We start from the raw sequence: 19,626 nt of genomic DNA, 5'->3' as shown, positions 1-19,626 counted from the left end.
GTAATTTATAGTAATGTTAAATTCTTAACGTAAAAGGATTTTTCATCCTTTTACTTAAATTTTTAACATTACCATGAAATGACTCAGGATGTTTGAGAGTGGTTCCAACCTCATTGGATTTCATATGGAGAAAGTAGAATTTGAGATCTCACTCAAAATCCAGCAGACTTATCACATTTTCAGGATTTCAGGATTGGGGTGATTGCAATTAATCCATAGATTTTGTCATATAATAGGGTATGGAACTCGTATTTAATAAAGAGCATCAATCCCTCTATGTACCTGGATGTTAGTGACATTGGTTGTCGAACTCCTCTATCATGACCCTACTAAAAATGTACCCATCATTCAAACAAAATCTTGACTTGACATGCTATGTTTTTTCTATCTTATTTTAATGCTTAGAGATTGATATTAATGACAAAGATCCCAAGATAGGCAATGATTTTGATTCTATGTAGGTATTTGTTGTAGCATGATTTGTTTGGATGCCAGAGGCCATCTAGAGCCAGTTTGTTGATATATTTTCGATTCAGAGATGGATTGCACTCTATGCTATTTTTGTTATGTGCACCCTTACATGCTATATTAACTTGTGGACCTTTGGTTGATGAAGATTGTAACTACTAGATGATTGATGTTATATGGTTTAATCCATGTTTTATGCTTTTTATAACTAATTCATCATTCTACATGCTTTTGTTGACATATATGCATAAAAATATATATTATATAAAAATTCGCTCTCGATTCGCTCCCAAACCGGGCTTTTGAAAATGTCGCTACCCGCTCCCGCTTCCATTCCCGCCCTCACTTCCGCTCTTGCTCCCAAGTAACCTTGTACCTGGATCCTGCCTGGAGCTTAGGCATCCTCCTGTAAACGAGGATTTCCATCCCCTGTACCTCATGCTCACATAACGCCTTTGGCTGTCATTCCGAAGGTGCACCCTGTAGCTCACTCACGGTCACCTCCCTACGTGTGACATTAGGGGTGGAACATACGCTACATTTACAGCAAATCACGCTCTCCCCAAGGCTTACCTGTCAGCTTGTGCCTTGACCATATGCCACCATTGGAAAGCCTCTCACTTGATGCACTTTGTCTCATCCAACTGTCTCATATGAAACTCCCGGGTCATGTTGCTCATGATGAGAACATCAAGAGACAATACCCAAGTCCCTTGTATCAGTGCGCAATGCTGGAGTGTGATAAATGTGTGGGCTCTAATGGGTATGTCTAAGAACTCGTGTGGAAACTTATGATCAGTCCTGTGACCGACCCGTTCTCTAGACTTGGGGGTGCCAAACCCAAAAATATGCCGGTTGTTCCCCTTAGAGGATCTCTCCAAAGGCAATGTGCCAAAAACATGCTGTGCCTCATCATACTCTGCTGTGCACAAACACGTACCCCTGCACTCCTCTGCATAGCACTGACCCTCATGGCACAACTCCGTGCCCCACTGGATACCAATGCTCACTGTGCACGGCCAAGTATCTCTATGCTCCTCTGCATACAAACATGCACCTCCGTGTCCCTTGGCACATGACTGCAGCCAGAAATATTTACACTTGTCATATACTGTAGATAATCAGTAGAATCCTTGGTGACATTTAAGTGTTCTAATATTCCCTTTGCTGAAAAATTCCCTTCTCCCCACAGACCACTTGGCTCTTTATATTCACTCCACATTTCTTATAATTGTGAATCTTTCACTCGAAGTTCCAAATTTTCAGAATCAAAGGTTCCTTGTGAAAGGAGTTAAGAACAGGCCTTCTTTCCAACCTTTGCAGTGTTGAATGCAACATGCTTACAATCAGCCAATATACTGACAGACCAAGGTGGCAGATGAAACACCTTTCCATTAAAATGTACATCAGCTGAAGAATGACTATCAACATTAGCAAGAAATGCTGCACATTTCCCTGTCTTCCACATTATAGTCATATTTTGCAACCTTGGATTCTCCAGGGTATTTACATACATATGCCTCTGGCTGAGGACCAAGACGTATATACTGAGAAACTCCAACAACAGAAATTAGAGCTGGCCCACAGAGTTTTATGGTTGCATGAAGATCCTTCAGATTTGAACATATAACAACTATCTGCTTCTCTAGCAATGTTCCAGAAAGTAAAGCCAGCAAACTCTCAAGGAAGAGTGCCCTGCAAACTGTGGCTACAGTCCATGTGGATAGTGTGGCTACAGTCAAACTGTGGCTGCAGTGTTAGTCTCGGCAATTTCCAAGCTTGTTTTGCATGACCTAGCATGACAAGTCCTTCCACCCATCAATTTCAGAGCCAACTCCCCAGGTCTGTGATAATTCAATGATGGTAAATATTCAAGAGGCTGAAATGCAATATTTGATCCTCTTGAAGCCAGAGGAAGATTATGGTAGCCACAAATAATCTGCAGGAGCTCATTATTGTGGATTTTGGCCCATGTTGTTATTCTCTCAGTCCCAAGGCTGTTTTCTTGCCCAGATATAGAAACTTCATCCACATCATCATCTTCGGAGCTACAGATTGAACTGTAAATGGATTCAGAACTCCCAAAACACTCAATTGCATGACTTGAAGATGGTGTTCAGCTATCATATGACTGTTGACCATCGCCAACACGATCATTAACCTTGATAGAACTGAACCATGGCTGCATAAGGTGCAGGGATTTTCACCCTCAAATTGAGATAAAGGACACCGATATGCTTCCATAATTGTGTTGTCAGGCATAACTCATAGCTTTCTCCATCTTTGATGGACTGGAGGCATCTTCTGACATCTTCCATATACTGGTATTTTGACTTCTGAAATTTGAAGCCTTCTTGTTGATTATTAATTCCTTCTCTGATGGATAAAGAAGGTGATTTTCATCTTGCCTCTGCTGCTTTACCAGCTGTTTCAGTGAACAGTAAAACTTTCAGCTCTACAGCTTCCATCCATGCTTCAGATTCTGCTCTATTAGACTTGGTGTAATTGGGCTCTGAAGAACTAGAACAAATATCCTTGTGACTATAAGAAGACTCAATTGCACCGTGCTTAGAAAAACATTGATGATTCTCTGGGGATCCATTTAAGCTAATTCTTGTTGAAGCATTATTTTGTTGGGTATTTTGCATATCCATTTCATTATGCAGTCCAGTTCTTGGGATTGATGATCATCAGCGCAGTGATCAATTACAATGAGATGGTCTGCAAGGAAGAAACATGCATCAGGAGCTTGTGATTTATGGCGGTTGTACTTTGCGCCACACTCTATCTTCAGTTCATACCCAATACATCCAACATATCCTCCACAAAAATTGAAAAGTAGCCCTTCATTATCTTCCTTTTGACAAGCAAAAGATTTGAAGTTCCTTCTCTAAAAAGTTGAAAAATCCACTTTTCAGAAATTTCTGTTTAACAGAACCTTTTTCATCTTCAACTGATAGAAATCCACCAGCCTGCCCTGCTTCGTCACTTTGGTCAGATAGACGGAATGTGATACACTGCCGTAACAATCCAAAATTAAGCCATGCTGCTGCATATGTGAATCTCTGCAGGGACTGTGTCTTGAAGATTTTAGCCATCACCCTCACTCCAATCATTCACGCATATTTTCAAGTCCTGAGGGTGTTTGTAATAGCTGTATCGAACCAACCGATTGTCTGGAGGATCCCTGGTGCGAAGCCAAAGCTCTCGTCTCGACAATGGGTACGCCAGATTCTCAAATATCCTTCCACTAACCAGACCAACTCTGTACTCCTGAAGACAATTTACATGGGTAGAATCCCGGTCAAAAAATAGATGTGCAGCTGAGAGGAACTTGTTTTTTACATTACTGAACTCGTCCAAGCCAAATATGGTTATCTCCATGCCGAGGAATAATATGGCCGGGCTACAAAAATCCTTCCATATGCTGGAATGCCACAATGATGGCCCAAATTGCTGGCAGGTGGGTTTCTTAATTCTGGGTAATGCGATCCTGAACCAATGCCTGTTGGTTGGCTCTAGCCATTTGGTCAGTGTTTACCGTCTCATTAAGCTGACTGTAAATGACAACAGCGTGAATGCGCTGAGTAAACATTGCGCCCCCTTCGTTTCTGTACTCAACAGTCACTTGGGTTTCTCCATAGGGCATCAACCAGGTTTAAGTGCCGTCCTTCCTGACCTCCGTGAGCCTCATTCCCAGCTTTGCAGCCAGCACATGGGTCAGAGACATCAACTCCGGGATTTCGCCCGTTGCATACCCAAACAAGTGGCAATGGTCACTGGCTTCGATATCCTCGTGCCTCTTGTTAAGCTGTTCATGAACGCCTTTAGCAGGCCTCTTTTCTTTAATATCGATGGTCACTTCGCAGTTATCCTCATCGATGTCGACATGCTCGGAAGTGAACCCAATCTCCTTGCAATTCTTTCGCACTATTGGTTGTAATTCACATTTACATTCGAAATGATTTTACCAAAGAGTCTGATCTGGTTGGCGCCAACGACGTGCTTGCCATCCAGCCATGAGGTTTGTGTAGCACGGCTACAGAATTGGTGATAAGGCCAACATTTGATATGGAGAGGATGGCGGACACCATGTGCTTCTGATGGCACTCGGGCCAACGACCAATCCCTAAATCATATCGCGGGCCCTGTGTAAATGCACACTTCTCCCATCGACAGGAAAAAACCCAGAACACAGAGCGCGAGGGTTTTGTTTTGTTACAGGACTCCCATCACCAAGAATCAATTTTGTACTTAGTTTGTTGAGCTCAGCAAGACTAGCTATGATGATGAAACACTCCTTGTGATCTTCTGGCATATTGTTATTGTTGAAGTTCTCTGTGTAATTGATTTATGATGATCAATGTGAGATTAAATTTATCTAAGAAATAACCTTAAGAATCAATTATGAGTTTGGAGAGCTATTTAAAAATTCAACATAACTGAACTTTGAATTACGTAGTTACAGCTAGAAAAGTAAAGAGATAGTGCATCAATCAATTCCTTGTTCATAAGTTATAACTAGTCAGGATTACGGCTAGCCTAATTTTAGTCCAATGTAGCTCTAAACATTCAGTAAACTATTGTCAAATCTGAACTGTATTCATCACTGGAATAATGTGTGTACTGTTTGCAACAGAAATGGTTTGATAGTGGGTCCATACTAAAGGGCCAAACTGTCTTCAAACCTCGGGTTGGACCTGCTTGAAAATAGGGAATACCAAAATTCCCGACAATGGCTTAAGAAACACTTTGTAGTTCTTTCTTTATCTTAATCTGAAAAATTTCAAACATGTCTTTTGGAATGCGTTTTTGTCTGAGACAAAGTCCCTCATTGAAAAGTGGTGTACAGTTGTGCTAATGAGAAAAATATTTGACTTTTTGTATTGATACAGTTGCAAAAACATATAAGTGCCAACGACCATCCATTTCATAAATTCAGCACAGGTAAGCAGCAATAGATTTCACTTATGGCTGAAGTATTATTGGTCTTGCTTTCCATAAGAAGCAGATATGAAAGAATGCGTGTTGAATTTTTCGATGAATAAAAATTGAACATGTTGGCATACAGTGTATGCATTCTTCAGTAATGGGTATGAAACTGTTCATTTGAAATTATTTTCACATGCTATTTTGCCAAAGATGCTTATATTATGTGAATATTTGACATTTATTTGTGATGCATATATAATTGCAAACGATTATTTCCTGTAGCAATTTTTTTTCTTAGATGAATGACCAAAAGCCAGGATCCATGTATGCCGTATCTTTTGACTTGGTTATAGTCGATATGTGCACGATGCATATCTCTAAACACGGAATACATTCTGTCCCATAGGCTATCTTTAGCCTCGTGGACGTTAAAATAATTTCTTCTTCTTTCTTCTTCTTCTATGAAGACTACAATCTATTTGCATTTTAATTTTTAACTCTAGTTTTTGCAAGGTTCTTCCTCTGTTTTCTTGTTGCATGCTAAGTAAATGGAGCACTTACCATAATTGATCTGCTTTGTTGGACCTAGCACTGATTTTGTGATGTTTATAACATATTGTTCAATGAAGAAGGTTTTGTCTTGATACACCTTGTTTATTTCTAAAAATTTGATTCGCATAAAAAAGGAAGTTTATTTCTACATGATTGATCCCTAGGGAGTGATCAAGTACATAATGTTAGTTTTCTAACCCCAGTAAATCGACAAATTATTTCCTAGTAATTTACTTGCTAATTTTAGTTTACTGAATAAAATCTACTACTCAGATTTTAACTGTAAAATAAAAAATATTTCAGCGGAAGAAAATTAAGCCAATCTTTACAAATATGCACACAGAATTTACTTCTCAACAAACAAGGGCTTTTTTACCGAAAAATTGGGCCACTGAGGAAAATATAAGCTACAACAATTACAGAAAAATTCACAGGGCATCTGTACTGCTGTATGTATTATGGTCCTCTGTTTTCCTAGAAAAACCCTGATCTGCAAATCTTGTTTCTGCAACCTACTGTACGGCCTTTCACACGATTCTCTGCTGATGTACAGTCACGCCGGTGTGTCCTGGATGGCTGAATGGTACGATAATGTTGCTACTCTGCAACTCTGTCCCCTTGTGTGTCCGTGCAACTGTCTTCTGTGCAGCCGTATGGATGCCGCTATACTTGCTTCTCTGCACGATCTACTGCCCAAAAAATCTGTCCTTTGATTTCTGGCTGCTGGGTTTCCTCCCCTTTGCTGTTACCTGCTTGCACTCTCCTCCCTTGGACTTGATCACTGAATGAAAGTCCTTCTCCACCCTTGCTCAGATCTCCTAGTATTGACTGTGTCTTGTGCTCACTACTGTGTTTTTTTCCCTTCACCTAGCCTTCCTTTGTAAGTTTGAGTTATTGACTGATTCCACAACCCTATGTTAGTTTTTGTAGCATCAGGCAGGTGTTCTAGTCTTGATTTGTGTTAGAGAGACTAAGAACATGAGATCTTCAAAACCCATAAAAGTTTTTAGAAATAAGTTTGCCAGATGCCTTAATTAAATCAATTAACCATCATTTAAATTTTTCCTAAGTCTAACTAAGGAAAACTGGTTAATTAATAGTAATTAATTAAGGAAGAAACCATTGAAGTGTTGGGTATGTGAGGAACCACACATGGTGAAAAATTGTCCTTCAAGACCAAAGGTGGCTTCCTTCGCACAATGCAATGCGAAGAAGAAAGAAGAAACTTCCGTAGGGGTTATGCAAATTCTAGGAGTTGCAGTGGCTATGGACGCTATCTCAAGGAGAGACCCGGAAAGAAACAAATTGGAGTATGTCGAAATGAAGGTTGGGAGTGTTGTTGTGCTTACTATGGTGGTTAGTGGTGCAACTCACAACTTTATGAGCGAGGATACTGCGAGAAGGATTAGACTGAAGTTTGTACCGGTGCAGGCACAAATGAAGACAGTGAATTCTCCTCTGGATTCTGTTATTGGTATGGCTGAAAAAGTGGATGTGACACTTGGTGAAAGGACAGGGAAGGTCAATTTCACTATAGTGCGGATAGATGACTATAAGGCTGTACTAGGCATAGAATTTATGAAGCAATTTGATGCTATGATTGTTCCCCATATGAAGAAACTGTACCTTTACGACGGACGAGAGGATGTACCTATTGGTGTTCCAATCTTGGGAGTAACTAAGCCCGAATGTAAGTTGACAGCGATGAATATGGAGAATGAGAAGCGAGATGAAGAGATCTGTAAGCGGTTGTCTGTTGCAGAGGCAAAGCTTATGGAGCAGTCACAGGTTATTAGGACATTGTCAGATAGCATCTTGGATCTATCTAAGAGGCTGGAAGCAGTGGAGGATGACGATGACAAAGAGTATGTGAGGCCGAATGTTCAGATGGAGGATCGGGAGGCATACTTGCAGAGAATGGAAGTGGAGGATCTGGATAGGTGGATTGAGTTGATTAGTGAGGGAGAGCCTTCAGGCTCTGCTCCCTCCTCATCTTCTTAGACTATCATAGAGGATGAGGCTCATTGTTAGCTGCTCATGGCAGTGAGTCTCCAAACACTTTGAGCAGGCATCTAGGGGTGAGATGACACAGGTTGACAGGTAGCATGCAGTGGACAGTCATGACGATGTAGGGGCATGAGTTCTTGTGGAGGCGATGCATGGTTGGATTAGCTACCCAACTAATCACCGACATGAGGGGTACTAGCACATGATTCCTTGTAGAGCAGTGGCATATCTATGGCGTGAGGCAGGTTGAGTAGTGGACATCTGGATTACCCATATACACAGTTGTGTGGATGGTTGTCTTGGCAACGAATGGTTCCTGGGATGAAGATTTGTCGAGGACGACAAAGACTTGAAGTAGGGGAGGATGTAACACCCCCGAGTTGGGTTCGATCGGCGATGGGCGCACGATGGGCGAGAGGGCAGCGAGCAAGAGTAATCGGCGAGCTGGGCACGCCCGCACAGTGTGACGAGCCGGTCGAAACGAAGAAAACGCGAAGGTTATGTTAAAAATGGCTAAGTGTTGAGAAAGTTCGTTGGCGAACTTATATGGTGGGGTGGTCCCGGGTGTGGGCGCCCTCACCATGGCCGACGTGAGAAAATAACCAAACAGCCAAAAGATGGGTTGGCTGGGCCATGGGCCGACGCCCCCCATAATGGCAAGTTGGTGTATAAGTAAATGTGGGCAAATGGAGGAAGGTAATTAAATCTAACTCATCCAAGACAAGTGCGACAAACTCCATAGGAGAGTCTAGGGCGAGCTAAGGAGGATGACTGAAGTATTGGGCAAAGGTGCAGGTGGATCTAAGGTCGAAGCACCCTAGCCACAAGAATAGGCATTTGGTGGGTGATCGCAGGGTGCAACAAACAAACAACAGCGAGCTCGGGTGGTAAGGTCGGGTCAGGCTGAACGTGGAAGGCGCAGGTTGCAGGTCGGGCGGGCGCACACAGGAGCGCCGGGTGAAAACCGCAATCGGTGGGCAAGTTTGAACGAGGGCGAGCTCGGGCGAAACGACGGTTGGCCGGGTTGCGGTGAACGCGCCCGGCAGAATGACGAGCTGGGCGGGTTGCGGTGAACGTGCACGGGTGAAATGACAGTTGGGCGGGTCGCGGTGAACTTGCCCGGTGAAACGACGGACAGGCGGGTCACAGTGAACGCGCTTGGTGGAACGATGGACAGGCGAATTGGTGGTCGCATTCGGGCAAGGCGAAACGACGGGCAAGCTGAGGTGAACGCCTGGGCAAAGTGAAACGATGGTGGCGTGCATGTTGGACTTGGCCGGTTGGCGAGTTCGGTTGAACGGGCGCCTGTGTTGGGTGAAACAGTGCGACGATGAGTTGAAGGAGTCAGACAAGGTGACACGATAGGCGGGTGAGCTGAACAAAAGTTCGGCAAGTCTTTCGGACGAACAGTGGGCGCGTGTAGGGTGACACGACGAACTAGGCAGTAGGTGCCGGTGAACAAAGGGTTCGTGTGACGGTTCATGCGAAGGTTTCGTGCAACAAGGCAAATGAAGGTTGGCAAGGCAGCTTGAGGGGCGCCTTGGCCTGGTAAAAGACCGAAGTTGCACGGTGGTGCATACTTGCTGTAAAATTTGGAAAAGTTGAAGTATTATCATTATTTCGGGCAGACTCATATTTGCAGGGAGTTGCCCCTCCCAAGTTATTCCGCTGTGCACTTGTGTTAAATAATGATAATGTGTTTATGAAGTTAATGTGAATGTTTCCGCTGTGGTAATGAAAGCTATACTTAGTTGATCGAAAAATAAACTAAGTATAGGAGTAGGCGTAGTCCACGATCGCATGTATTGTTAAAAAGAAAGTTGGTGGGAGGACAATTCCATCAAGGCGAATCTTCCAAGGTGAGATGCGAGCTGGGGGAGTGAGGCTTCTTGGTGCATGAAATAGAGGGTGAGGTGCAGGCAGCATCCCAACCGAAGCACTTAGCCGCAAAACAAGAAACGATGTTCGGTGAGGTGACCGCATGTGAGTAGGCCGTAGGGCGTAGTGACACGGACAACCGGATGAGCCATGCTGAACGGTCAAGGGCGCGGGTCGGTTACTGGTTGGGCGGGCGCACACGAAGGCGTCGGGTGAGACCGCGGGAGGACGAGCTCAGGTGAGAGTGCCAAAGGTTGGCAAAGTTGTATTGGTGTGCAGGCTTGTGCCGAACAAGTGAGTCGGGTGAGTGCGCCCTGGGCACGACGAAATGATGGAAGGCGAGCTCAGGTGAACGCACCGGCGGGTCAACAAAACGAATGGGTGAGTTGGGTGAAATGCACCTGGGCAAGGTGAAATGACAAGGGCGTGCACGGGTGACTTGGCCTGTTGGTGAGATGAGTTGAATGGTCACTCGGGTGGAAGGTTAAATGGTGCAACGGTGAGTTAGTGGTGTCGGGCGGGCAACACGGTAGGCGGGCGCACTAAACGACGAGTTCGGCAAGCGGGCGAGCTGAACGGTGGGCATGTACGGTGGGCGACACGGCGAGTTGGGCGCCGGTGAACGAAGAGTTGTACGACGGTTTCGTGTGGCAGTCTCGTGCGAACGGTTCATGCGACGATGAACGAAACCTTGGCAAGGAAGCCTGAGGGGCGACTCTGCCCGATGAAAAGGCGAAGCTGCACGGCGGTGCAGCCTTGGTGTAAAATTTACAGACTATGTGTAAATTTGTAAAATTTGAAGAATTATCATTGTTTCGGGCAGACTCATATTTACAGGGAGTTGCCCCTCTCAAGTTATATCCGCTGCGTACTTGTGTAAAATGATGATAATGTGTTTGTGAGTTAATGTGAATATTTTCCGCTGTGTTAATGAAAGTTATACTTAGTAGTTGAAAAATAAACTAAGTATAGGCGTAGTCCACGATCGCAAGTATTGTTAAAAAGAAAGTGGTCGGTGGTGCCGCACCCTCGATCGTGCAGTTGGAAGAATACCGCCAAGGTAGGGGCGTGAGGTGTTGACCCCAAAGTTGCTAACGAGTCTCAAATCTCCTGAAGCTTTGTAAGGAATGAATCAATGCATTCCCCCTTCTGCATCTGCGTGGATCTCATCTTCTGCTCCAAGTACATCTTCCGTTGCTCGGAAGATCCTTTGTATAGCATGGCCAAAGCTTCCCACGTTTTCCGAGTAGTATCCTTGCCGACAATGTGACACACTACACGATCCCTTACTCCGTCGAGGATCATCCTCTTGGCCTTCGCCATCTTGGCCTTGTACTTCTTGAGCGGATCTGGTTCCGCGGGTATGACTACCACACTGTCAACGTAAGTTTGGAGATCGTGCTCATCCAAAAGGCATGAGATCCTTGCCTTCCAGATGACATAGTTGGATGCACCCTCTAACCGATCCTGATCTCACAACCCATTAGCTGGCATCTTTGCCAATGAACTGTCGAACTACCTCCTCTCTCCTCTGCGCAGCACTAGGCTAGCCTACGCACTCCCTGCTGGAGTTAGTAGATCAGTTCCTCTCTCCTACTACTTAGCGCTTGAGAAATCAGACTTATTGGCTAGCAGTCCTCTGAGGAAGAACTCCCTCAACAATGTCTCTCTCTCTCCCACTGACGCTATTCTTCTTGCAACTGCTGCAAAATGTCTGCGTCCCAGCTAAAGATTTGCTTTGCAAGGCAAAAATACACTGCTCCCTTCTGCCTCTAGAAAGCTTCGATATGGAGATTGAATTTCTCTGTCAACTCTCCCAAAGAAATCGATTTCTCCTCAAAACTCTGACCTTCTGGCCAAGGACTGCGTTGCTTGCTGGGGATTCAAATTGCTGCCTCTTGGTGAAATTTCTAAGTCTGACACGTTAGAAATCCCTACTACATTATCTAGTTTAATTTCTCCTACTTGTTTATTCCATTGAATAGTTATCTATAAATACAAATACCGAAATAAACACAAATGCAGCCTTAACTCATATACAGATCAACAACTGAAATAACTGAGACAAACACACAAGGGACACCGTTATTTTTGGACAATCGTCCCCAGAAAAACCCAATGTGGGAAAACCGGTGCAGCAGATATGAGGGTTTTATTATTATGCAGTTTCTGAATACATCTAGGGTGCCAGAAATGGCTCACCCAATAGAGAATGCCCTCGGCAGTAGTACCTCTCCTCGGAGATAGATATTCCGGTTGATCAATCACTGGATGAACGATCCCACAACAACAATGGCAGCTCCTTAGTTGGACAACGAACACTGCTCCAAGCTTCTTTATTGTTCTGCGTCACTCTGCAGGGACTGCATCACCCTTCCCAGCTCACCAGCACCCAGTCTTCCCCACAAAAATTCTTCTGGCATTGCCCCTTGGCCCTACGTCAGCTCTGCTAGCCTCTGCGAAGCTACTGAAGCCTCTGCGTAAGCTCTCAGACCCTCTGCATCACCCACAGGCCACGCTAACCTCTTCAGTTTCTGCGTAGCTCCCCACTGCCTCTACGTAGCTCTTAGCTGCCTTTGCGTCAACCTCTCCAGGCTCTGTGCTGTCTCTCTGGCACTATCTCTGCCTCTCTGTTATGTATTCTCGGCCTCCTGCTGAACTGTTAACATATGGTATGTTCTATGCTTAGAGCAATTTACTTCTCTTTCTCATTATTATTCACAAATTAGCAATCACATGTGCATAAGTAAAGTGCAAATAGAACATTAAACGATCAACAGAAAACAAGCCAAGACAAGAGACACAAGATGTGGCGGCTAGCCAGGGACAAACCCCAATATGGGGAAACCCTTTGATCAAATCTTCTTTTATCTTCAATAATTCAGCAGAGAGAAATAGTACAAAAAATCTGATTTATATCAGCAGTAGCAAACCCTAGATCAACAGCATCAGCATTAGCGGCTTCATCATCAAAACTAGGGCAGTCGATATCTCACAAACCAACCGTCAGATCGGCTTGATTCCACCACCAAAAAATGCGGCCTTCAGAGGAGGTCCAGATGGACCTACAACGTAGTTCTGAGGAGGGGATCTTCAGGTCAATGCTGGTCAAACTTTGGTTCTGCAGTTGCAGCACTAATTTCTACGTCCTTCCTTCCACCTGTGTGAGAGAGAGTCACCTACTGCGCAGGAGAGAAGAGACTCTTTACTGCGCTGGAGAGAGAGAGAGAGATGTGATGAGTTGAGTGAGTCCAAATGAGGAAAAGTCCTCCTGTATTTATATAGATATGATGATATTTGAATAGATGCAACTGTTGGGTTTTGAGCCTACATGAGTTGTTGGTAGGCTTGATAATTATTCCATAATCAAAATAAATTCATATCTCCATGAATACTTATCGGAATTGAATGATCTTTAGATCAATCCTACACCTCTCGACGATAGGAGTCTAATAAAAATATTATCAACCATGAATAAAATGACCCACATGGAGTTTGGCCCTAGTTTCCAATTTTAACACTCCCTCTCAACTAGGGAGAACTTCATCTGCAATCTGTCTGTCGGTCGCTACTATTCATGTATCAAATTCACTGCCCTGTACAGCCTGACCCTTGCCTTGCTCTGCTCTATTTTGCCTGTTCTGCTTTGTCTTGTTCTGCCCTGTAATGATCTATACTGTTCTGGTCTGTTCTGCTCTACTCTGCTTTGTTCTGTTCTGCTCTGCTTTTGTCCGAATTATGAAGAAGAAGAAATGATCGAGGATGCATCATACTGACTCAAAGTCAGTCTCAGAGTATGTACCACTGGTCCCAGATCGGTCTCAACCAACCCGAAGTCAGCGTCATAGTGAGTACAACTCCTATCACTGGTTCCAGACCAGTATCATCCTCCACTGACTCAAAGTCAATCTCAGAGTGCATACCACTGGTCCCAGACCAGTCTCAACCGACCCAAAGTTAGTGTCATAGTAGGTACCACTCCTACCACTAGTCCCTGACCAGTATCATTAATCCCAGATCAATGAAGGTCATCCTAGCGTAGGGAGTACGGTAGATACAGCGATGCGTCCATCGGTACTACTATGGTCCCTAACTTCATTTCCCTTCTCATTGATCAGATGAGAGGTACTTCCCATGAGTCCCTGACTGCATGGGTAGGATTCCTTGACAGGAGAACTTAATCAATCCCGTCCTCACAGGAGAACTAATCATCCTGCTACAATTTGTCATGGAGAACACATCCTCCAGACCTCATAGGAGAACTAATCATCTTGCTACATTTTGTCATGGAGAACACATCATCTAGACCTCGCAGGAGAACTAATCATCCTGTTACAATAGTCGCCACAGGGTGATACAGGGAAAGTTTTGATTCTTTTACCCTGTCGTCGTATGTCGCTCCAAGAAGTACCCCGCACCCCCTCGGAGCTCCCAGAGCTCAATATATCATATAGGACCCTCATCAGAGGGTTTCTGAATGACACCAAGTCGTTCTCGGAAAGTCAAGAATTTGACCTTTCCTAGGGGCTTTGTCAGAATGTCAGCGACTTGTTCATCTGTACCGATATGTTGGAGCCTGATAGCTCCCTGCTGCACCATATCTCGAATAAAGTGGTACTTGATATCAATATGCTTGGAGCGATCATGAAATACGGGATTCTCTGACAAACGAATCCCACTCTGGTTGTCACATAGGATCACGGTGGTATCCAGTGTAAATCTAAATATCTCACTGAAGAGCTTCTGCAACTAGACTGCCTCACAGGAGGCCATGCTAGCAGCAATATACTCTGCCTCAGCGGTGCTCAAGGTCACCGACTTCTGCTTCCTGCTCATCCAAGATATCGAAGCAGATCCCAAGGAGAAACAGCACCCAGAAGTGCTCTTACGATCCACCACACTGCCTGCCCAATCAGCATCAGTGTATCCAAGTACTCTCACATCTCCGATAGTGTATCTTAACCCATAAGTAATTGTGCCACGAAGATATCTCAACAGAGTCTTGGCACCAATCCAATGTATGTGGTGAGGTTCAACCATATGTTGACTCAACGTGTTGACTGCGAAGCATATATCTGGATGGGAGTTCACTAAGAACATTAATGCTCTGACGAGTTGACAATACTCGGTGGCATTTCGTAAAACAGGTCTAGTAGCGCTACCGCTTAGCTTCTTAAAGTCAAGCTCCATTAGGGTAGTTACAAGCTTGCGTTCCACCATACTGAATCTTTCCAATATCTTCACCACATATTTTCCTTGAGATAGGAAAATTTCCCTTGGCTTCTGCGAGACTTCAAGTCCTAGGAAATAGTGCATCAGTCCTAGGTCCCTCATTTCAAATTCAGAAGCCAACTCCCTCTTACATTTGTGAATGAGAGGGTCTACACCTGTTAGGAAGACGTCATCCACATACAGCACCAGTATGAGAGTTTTGTCATCTTCAACCTTGAAGTAGAGGTTAGGGTCGGCTTCACTCCTAGTGAATCCTAGCTTCATCAAGTAGCTGTTGATCCTTTCATACCATGCTCGGGGTGCTTGCTTCAGCCCATAGAGAGCTTTCTTCAACTTGCATACATGAGATTTTTGATCATGAATCTCAAATCCTTTGGGTTGCTCCACGTAAACCTCTTCTTTGATCGAACCATGTAAGAACACTGCCTTGACATCCATCTGATGTAGATTCCATCCTTGTGAATCCGCAAGGGTTATGATTGAGCAGATGGTGGTATATCTTGCAATAGGTGCGAATATCTCGTCATAGTCTATACCTTCCTTCTGGGAGAAGCCACGAGCGACAAAACGAGCCTTATATTTTTCCGTACTTCCATCTACTGCATGCTTTATCTTGTAAAGCCATTTAGAAGTGACAATTGTCTTGTCCTGGGGTCTGGGAACTACTTCCCAGACATCATTCTTCATAATAGACTCATATTCTTCGGTCATAGCATCCTTCCATACTTGATGCTTGACGGCATTTGAGAATGATGAAGGCTCATTTTGTATGATCGTGCTCATGATGGTCAAGTATCCTTGATACTTGTTGGGTTTCTTACTTTCACGGAAGGTTCCTCGGGGTGCAGTGTGTCCTTCAGCATCATCGAGTAGCCCCCTAAGCCAAGAGGGCCTCTTCCTGGAAGAGGAGGGCTCAGGTGGATCAATAGGATCCATGGGTTCTTCCACATCAGGCATTATTTCATCATCCTTCTCTTTCTGTTTCCTGGTGTCGGCTTCTTGAGAGTTCCTTAAAGTTGGAAGATTGTCCACCTTGCTGAGGGCCATATCTTCGTCAAAGGTGACATCATGACTAATCACGACTTCCCTTTGACCGGCAACATAGATTCTATAGCCCTTAGTATTTTCACCATAGCCCACGAAGATTCCTTTCTTTCCAGATGCACCCAATTTATTCCTTTTCTCTTTCGGCAGATGAAAATATACAGGGCTTCCAAAAATTCTAAAATGAGATAAGTCAGGTTTCTTACAGGTGAACATTTCTTCAGGAGTCTTGGAACGCAATGCTTGATGAGGGCATCGGTTTTGTTGTACATATACGGCAGTGTTTGCAGCTTCTGCCCATAGAAACTTCGGAAGTCTTTGATCATGGAGCATGCCACGGACAACTTCCACAATCGTATGGTTCTTCCTTTCCGCCACACCATTCTGTTCAGGAGTATATGGTGTAGTAGTCTCCCTCTTGATGCCAGCCTCTTTACAAAAGTCATGAAACTCATTAGACTCATATTCAGTCCCATTATCAGTCCTTAAGATCTTGATCTTCTTTTCGATTTTGATTCTCGATCAGGGCTTTGAAGTGTCAAAACCAAGAGAACACTTCATCCATCTTTTTCAAGAAGTATATCCAAGTCTTACGAGAATAGTCATCTGTAAAAGTAAGATAATATAAATATCCTCCCAAGGAGTTCACAGGCATCATACTAGATATGTCTAAGTGAACCAGTTGTAATATATCGGAGGTCTTGCTTTGGCTCAAGGGGAATGGTCCCCTTTTGAGCTTTCCTTCAGCACATCCAGGACATACACCTTCTTTCTCTACTCGGAATTCGGGCATCCCTGTTACCATTTGTCTTACATCGGGTAGAGCTTTATAATGAAGGTGGGCAAACCTTCGATGCCAAAGTTCAGACTGAATAGATGTGTCACAAGACATGACACCTAGCGGACTTCCACCGACCTGATATAATGAATCAACTTGAAATCCAAGAGTGAATTAACATTATTTTTCCATACATGTACCTTGCCGTCGCTGAAGGTCACCTTGTAGCCTTTGTCTTCCATTGCTGAGATGGACACCAGGTTTTTCTTGAGGTTAGGTACATATAATACATCTTGTAAGTGGATCGTATTTCCTTGATTCAATTTAAGAGAGACATTGCCTACACCTTTCACGGGATATTTCATATTATCTCCAAGGACAATTTCCAGGTTAGTTTCCTTCTCTATTAGATTATGGAGAACTTCTTTGTAACCAGTGAAGTGCCTTGATGCACCACTATCAATGAGCCAAATTCCCATTGAGTCTGAAGGAGCAGAGGTAGATAGAGCAGCTGGTAAATAATATTCATCCTGCTTATTTTCAACAATGTTAGATTCATACCTGGAATTTCTAGCCTTCTTGAATGGTTGTCCTCTTCCTGGATTACCAGCACTCCTTTTGCCTTTGCTATTAGATTTCCCATTCCTTTGATTGCCATGAGAGGAATTTTGATCATCGTCCCAGTGTGAGATCTTTCTATCAGGGCACTCCTTTGCATAGTGTCTTGGTTTATCGCAAATGTAACATCATCCTTTTCTTCCACCCTTAGGTCTAGCCTTTCTTTTTGATTTAGTCCCAGACTTATTTCTTTTCTTAGCATGAGAAGAAAAGGCAGCAGGAGGACCTTTAGGCATGAGCATTTCTTGCTCTTCAACCCTTGTTTCTTCTTGAATGCATGTAGCCATTAATTCCTCGAAACTAGGAATTACATTATTGTTCAGAAGAGTAGTCCTGAACACGTACCATTCGGATGGTAATCCTCCAAGAGTTGTGAGTGCCATTTCCTTATCAGTAATAGTTTCCCCAATAGATAGGAGATCGTTCCTAATCTCGGTGATCCTTAAGAAGTATGCTTGCATACTCTCATCTTTCCCTTCTTAATTTCCTTTAGCTTATTTCTAAGAAACAGAACTTGATTTGCATCATTAACTTTAAATAAACTCACCAGTCTATTGTAGATTTCCTTGGAGGTGTTCAGATCAGAGATGTAGGCCACCAAGCACTTGTCGATAGAGTCTCGGATGATCTTCTTTGTTTTGACTTCATCGGTTTTCCATTTGTTCCTCACAATAGCGGGTGCATTTGATGGAGGCTCATTAATATTGCCTCTCACATGGTCCAACACTCCTTGATCTTCTAAGGTTAGATCGATAGACATCTTCCATCCGTGATAGTCAGCTTTCTCACGGAGCTTGTCTTCGGCAGGGAAGAGTGTTGAGGACCCCATAGTTCTTTTAGGATAGCCTTGCCAATCTTTTCTCCGGTGATTGCTCTTGCTCTTGCTTGGGCTTTGTCTTCACCTCAGCTCTGATACCATGTTAATTTATGGTATGTTCTATGCTTAGAGCAATTTACTTCTCTTTCTTATTATTATTCACAGATTAGCAATCACATGTGCATAAGTAAAGTGCAAATAGAACATTAAACGATCAACAGAAAACAAGCCAAGACAAGAGACACAAGATGTGGCGGCTAGCCAGGGACAAACCCCAATATGGGGAAACCCTTTGATTAAATCTTCTTTTATCTTCAATAATTCAGCAGAGAGAAATAGTACAAAAAATCTTATTTATATCAGCAGTAGCAAACCCTAGATCAACAGCATCAACATTAGCGGCTTCATCATCAAAACTAGGGCAGTCGATATCTCGCAAACCGACCATCGGATCGGCTTGATTTCACCACCAAAAAATGTAGCCTTCAGAGGAGGTCCAGATGGACCTATAGTGCAGTTTTGAGGAGGGGATCTTCAGGTCAGTTCTGGTCAAACTTTGGTTTTGCAGTTGCAGCACTAATTTCTGTGTCCTTCCTTCCACCTGTGTGAGAGAGAGTCACCTATTGCACAGGAGCAGTGTTACTTGGGAGCGGGAGCGAAAACGGGAGCGAGAGCGACATTTTTAGAAGCTCCCAGTTTGGGAGCGAATCTCGGAGCGTTTTTTATATAATATATATATATTTTATATATTTTATATTTTTATACATATATGTTAGCAAAAACATGTAGAATAATGAATTAGATATAAAAAACATAAAAAAACATAGATTGAACCATATAACAACAATCATCTAGAAGTTAAGGTCGGCGGAGGTAGCTGGTTGGTAAAGTCGGACTCGTAAAGACGGTGAGGTCTTGTGCTCAACCCTGAGCGAGGGCGTTGACTAGTCGCGAGGAGTGACTTGCCTAGGCCAAGCTCGCTCACCTTTTCATCCCCGATCGGGGTGAAGGAGGCGGTGGCATGTGAAATCATTATGAAGGCAGGAAGGGGGCATGGCAGGCCACCCCGCAAAAACATAATAACACAGGACGATAGGATGGATTACAGGCTTAGAATAATACCGAGGAGTAGCGGTGACAGAGCAATGAAGGAAGAAGGTGGGGAGAATGGCGGCGATCAATCAATGGGACGCAGGATAGCTGGCACAAGACTAAGAAGGGGAGGAGATGGCGAACATGGATATTGCATGCAGCAAAGGGAGGAGGTGCAGAAAGGTAGAGGATGGCAGACAGGTCATGA

At 43.8% G+C, this 19,626-nt stretch overlaps 1 protein-coding gene across 3 annotated transcripts in view; it reads left to right on the top strand.

Moving 5' to 3' along the window:
* Positions 1-19,626, top strand: part of LOC149154060 (insulin-degrading enzyme-like 1, peroxisomal) — a 699,115-nt gene that overhangs the window by 234,894 nt on the left and 444,595 nt on the right. For 2 of the 3 annotated variants that reach the window (XM_089445417.1, XM_089445416.1), the window contains one exon: positions 5,364-5,415. In XM_089445417.1, coding sequence (XP_089301543.1) covers positions 5,364-5,415 — 52 coding nt within the window. The other variant, XM_089445418.1, reaches the window with a different exon arrangement.

This window comes from Pinus tabuliformis, chromosome 9 (genome assembly GCF_031772625.1).
Source record: "Pinus tabuliformis cultivar Carrire ecotype Pingquan chromosome 9, CPIR1, whole genome shotgun sequence".
Classification (NCBI taxonomy): Eukaryota; Viridiplantae; Streptophyta; class Pinopsida; order Pinales; family Pinaceae; genus Pinus; species Pinus tabuliformis.
Note: the sequence above shows the minus strand (reverse complement) of the source record. Positions and strands in the feature narration are given on the sequence as shown.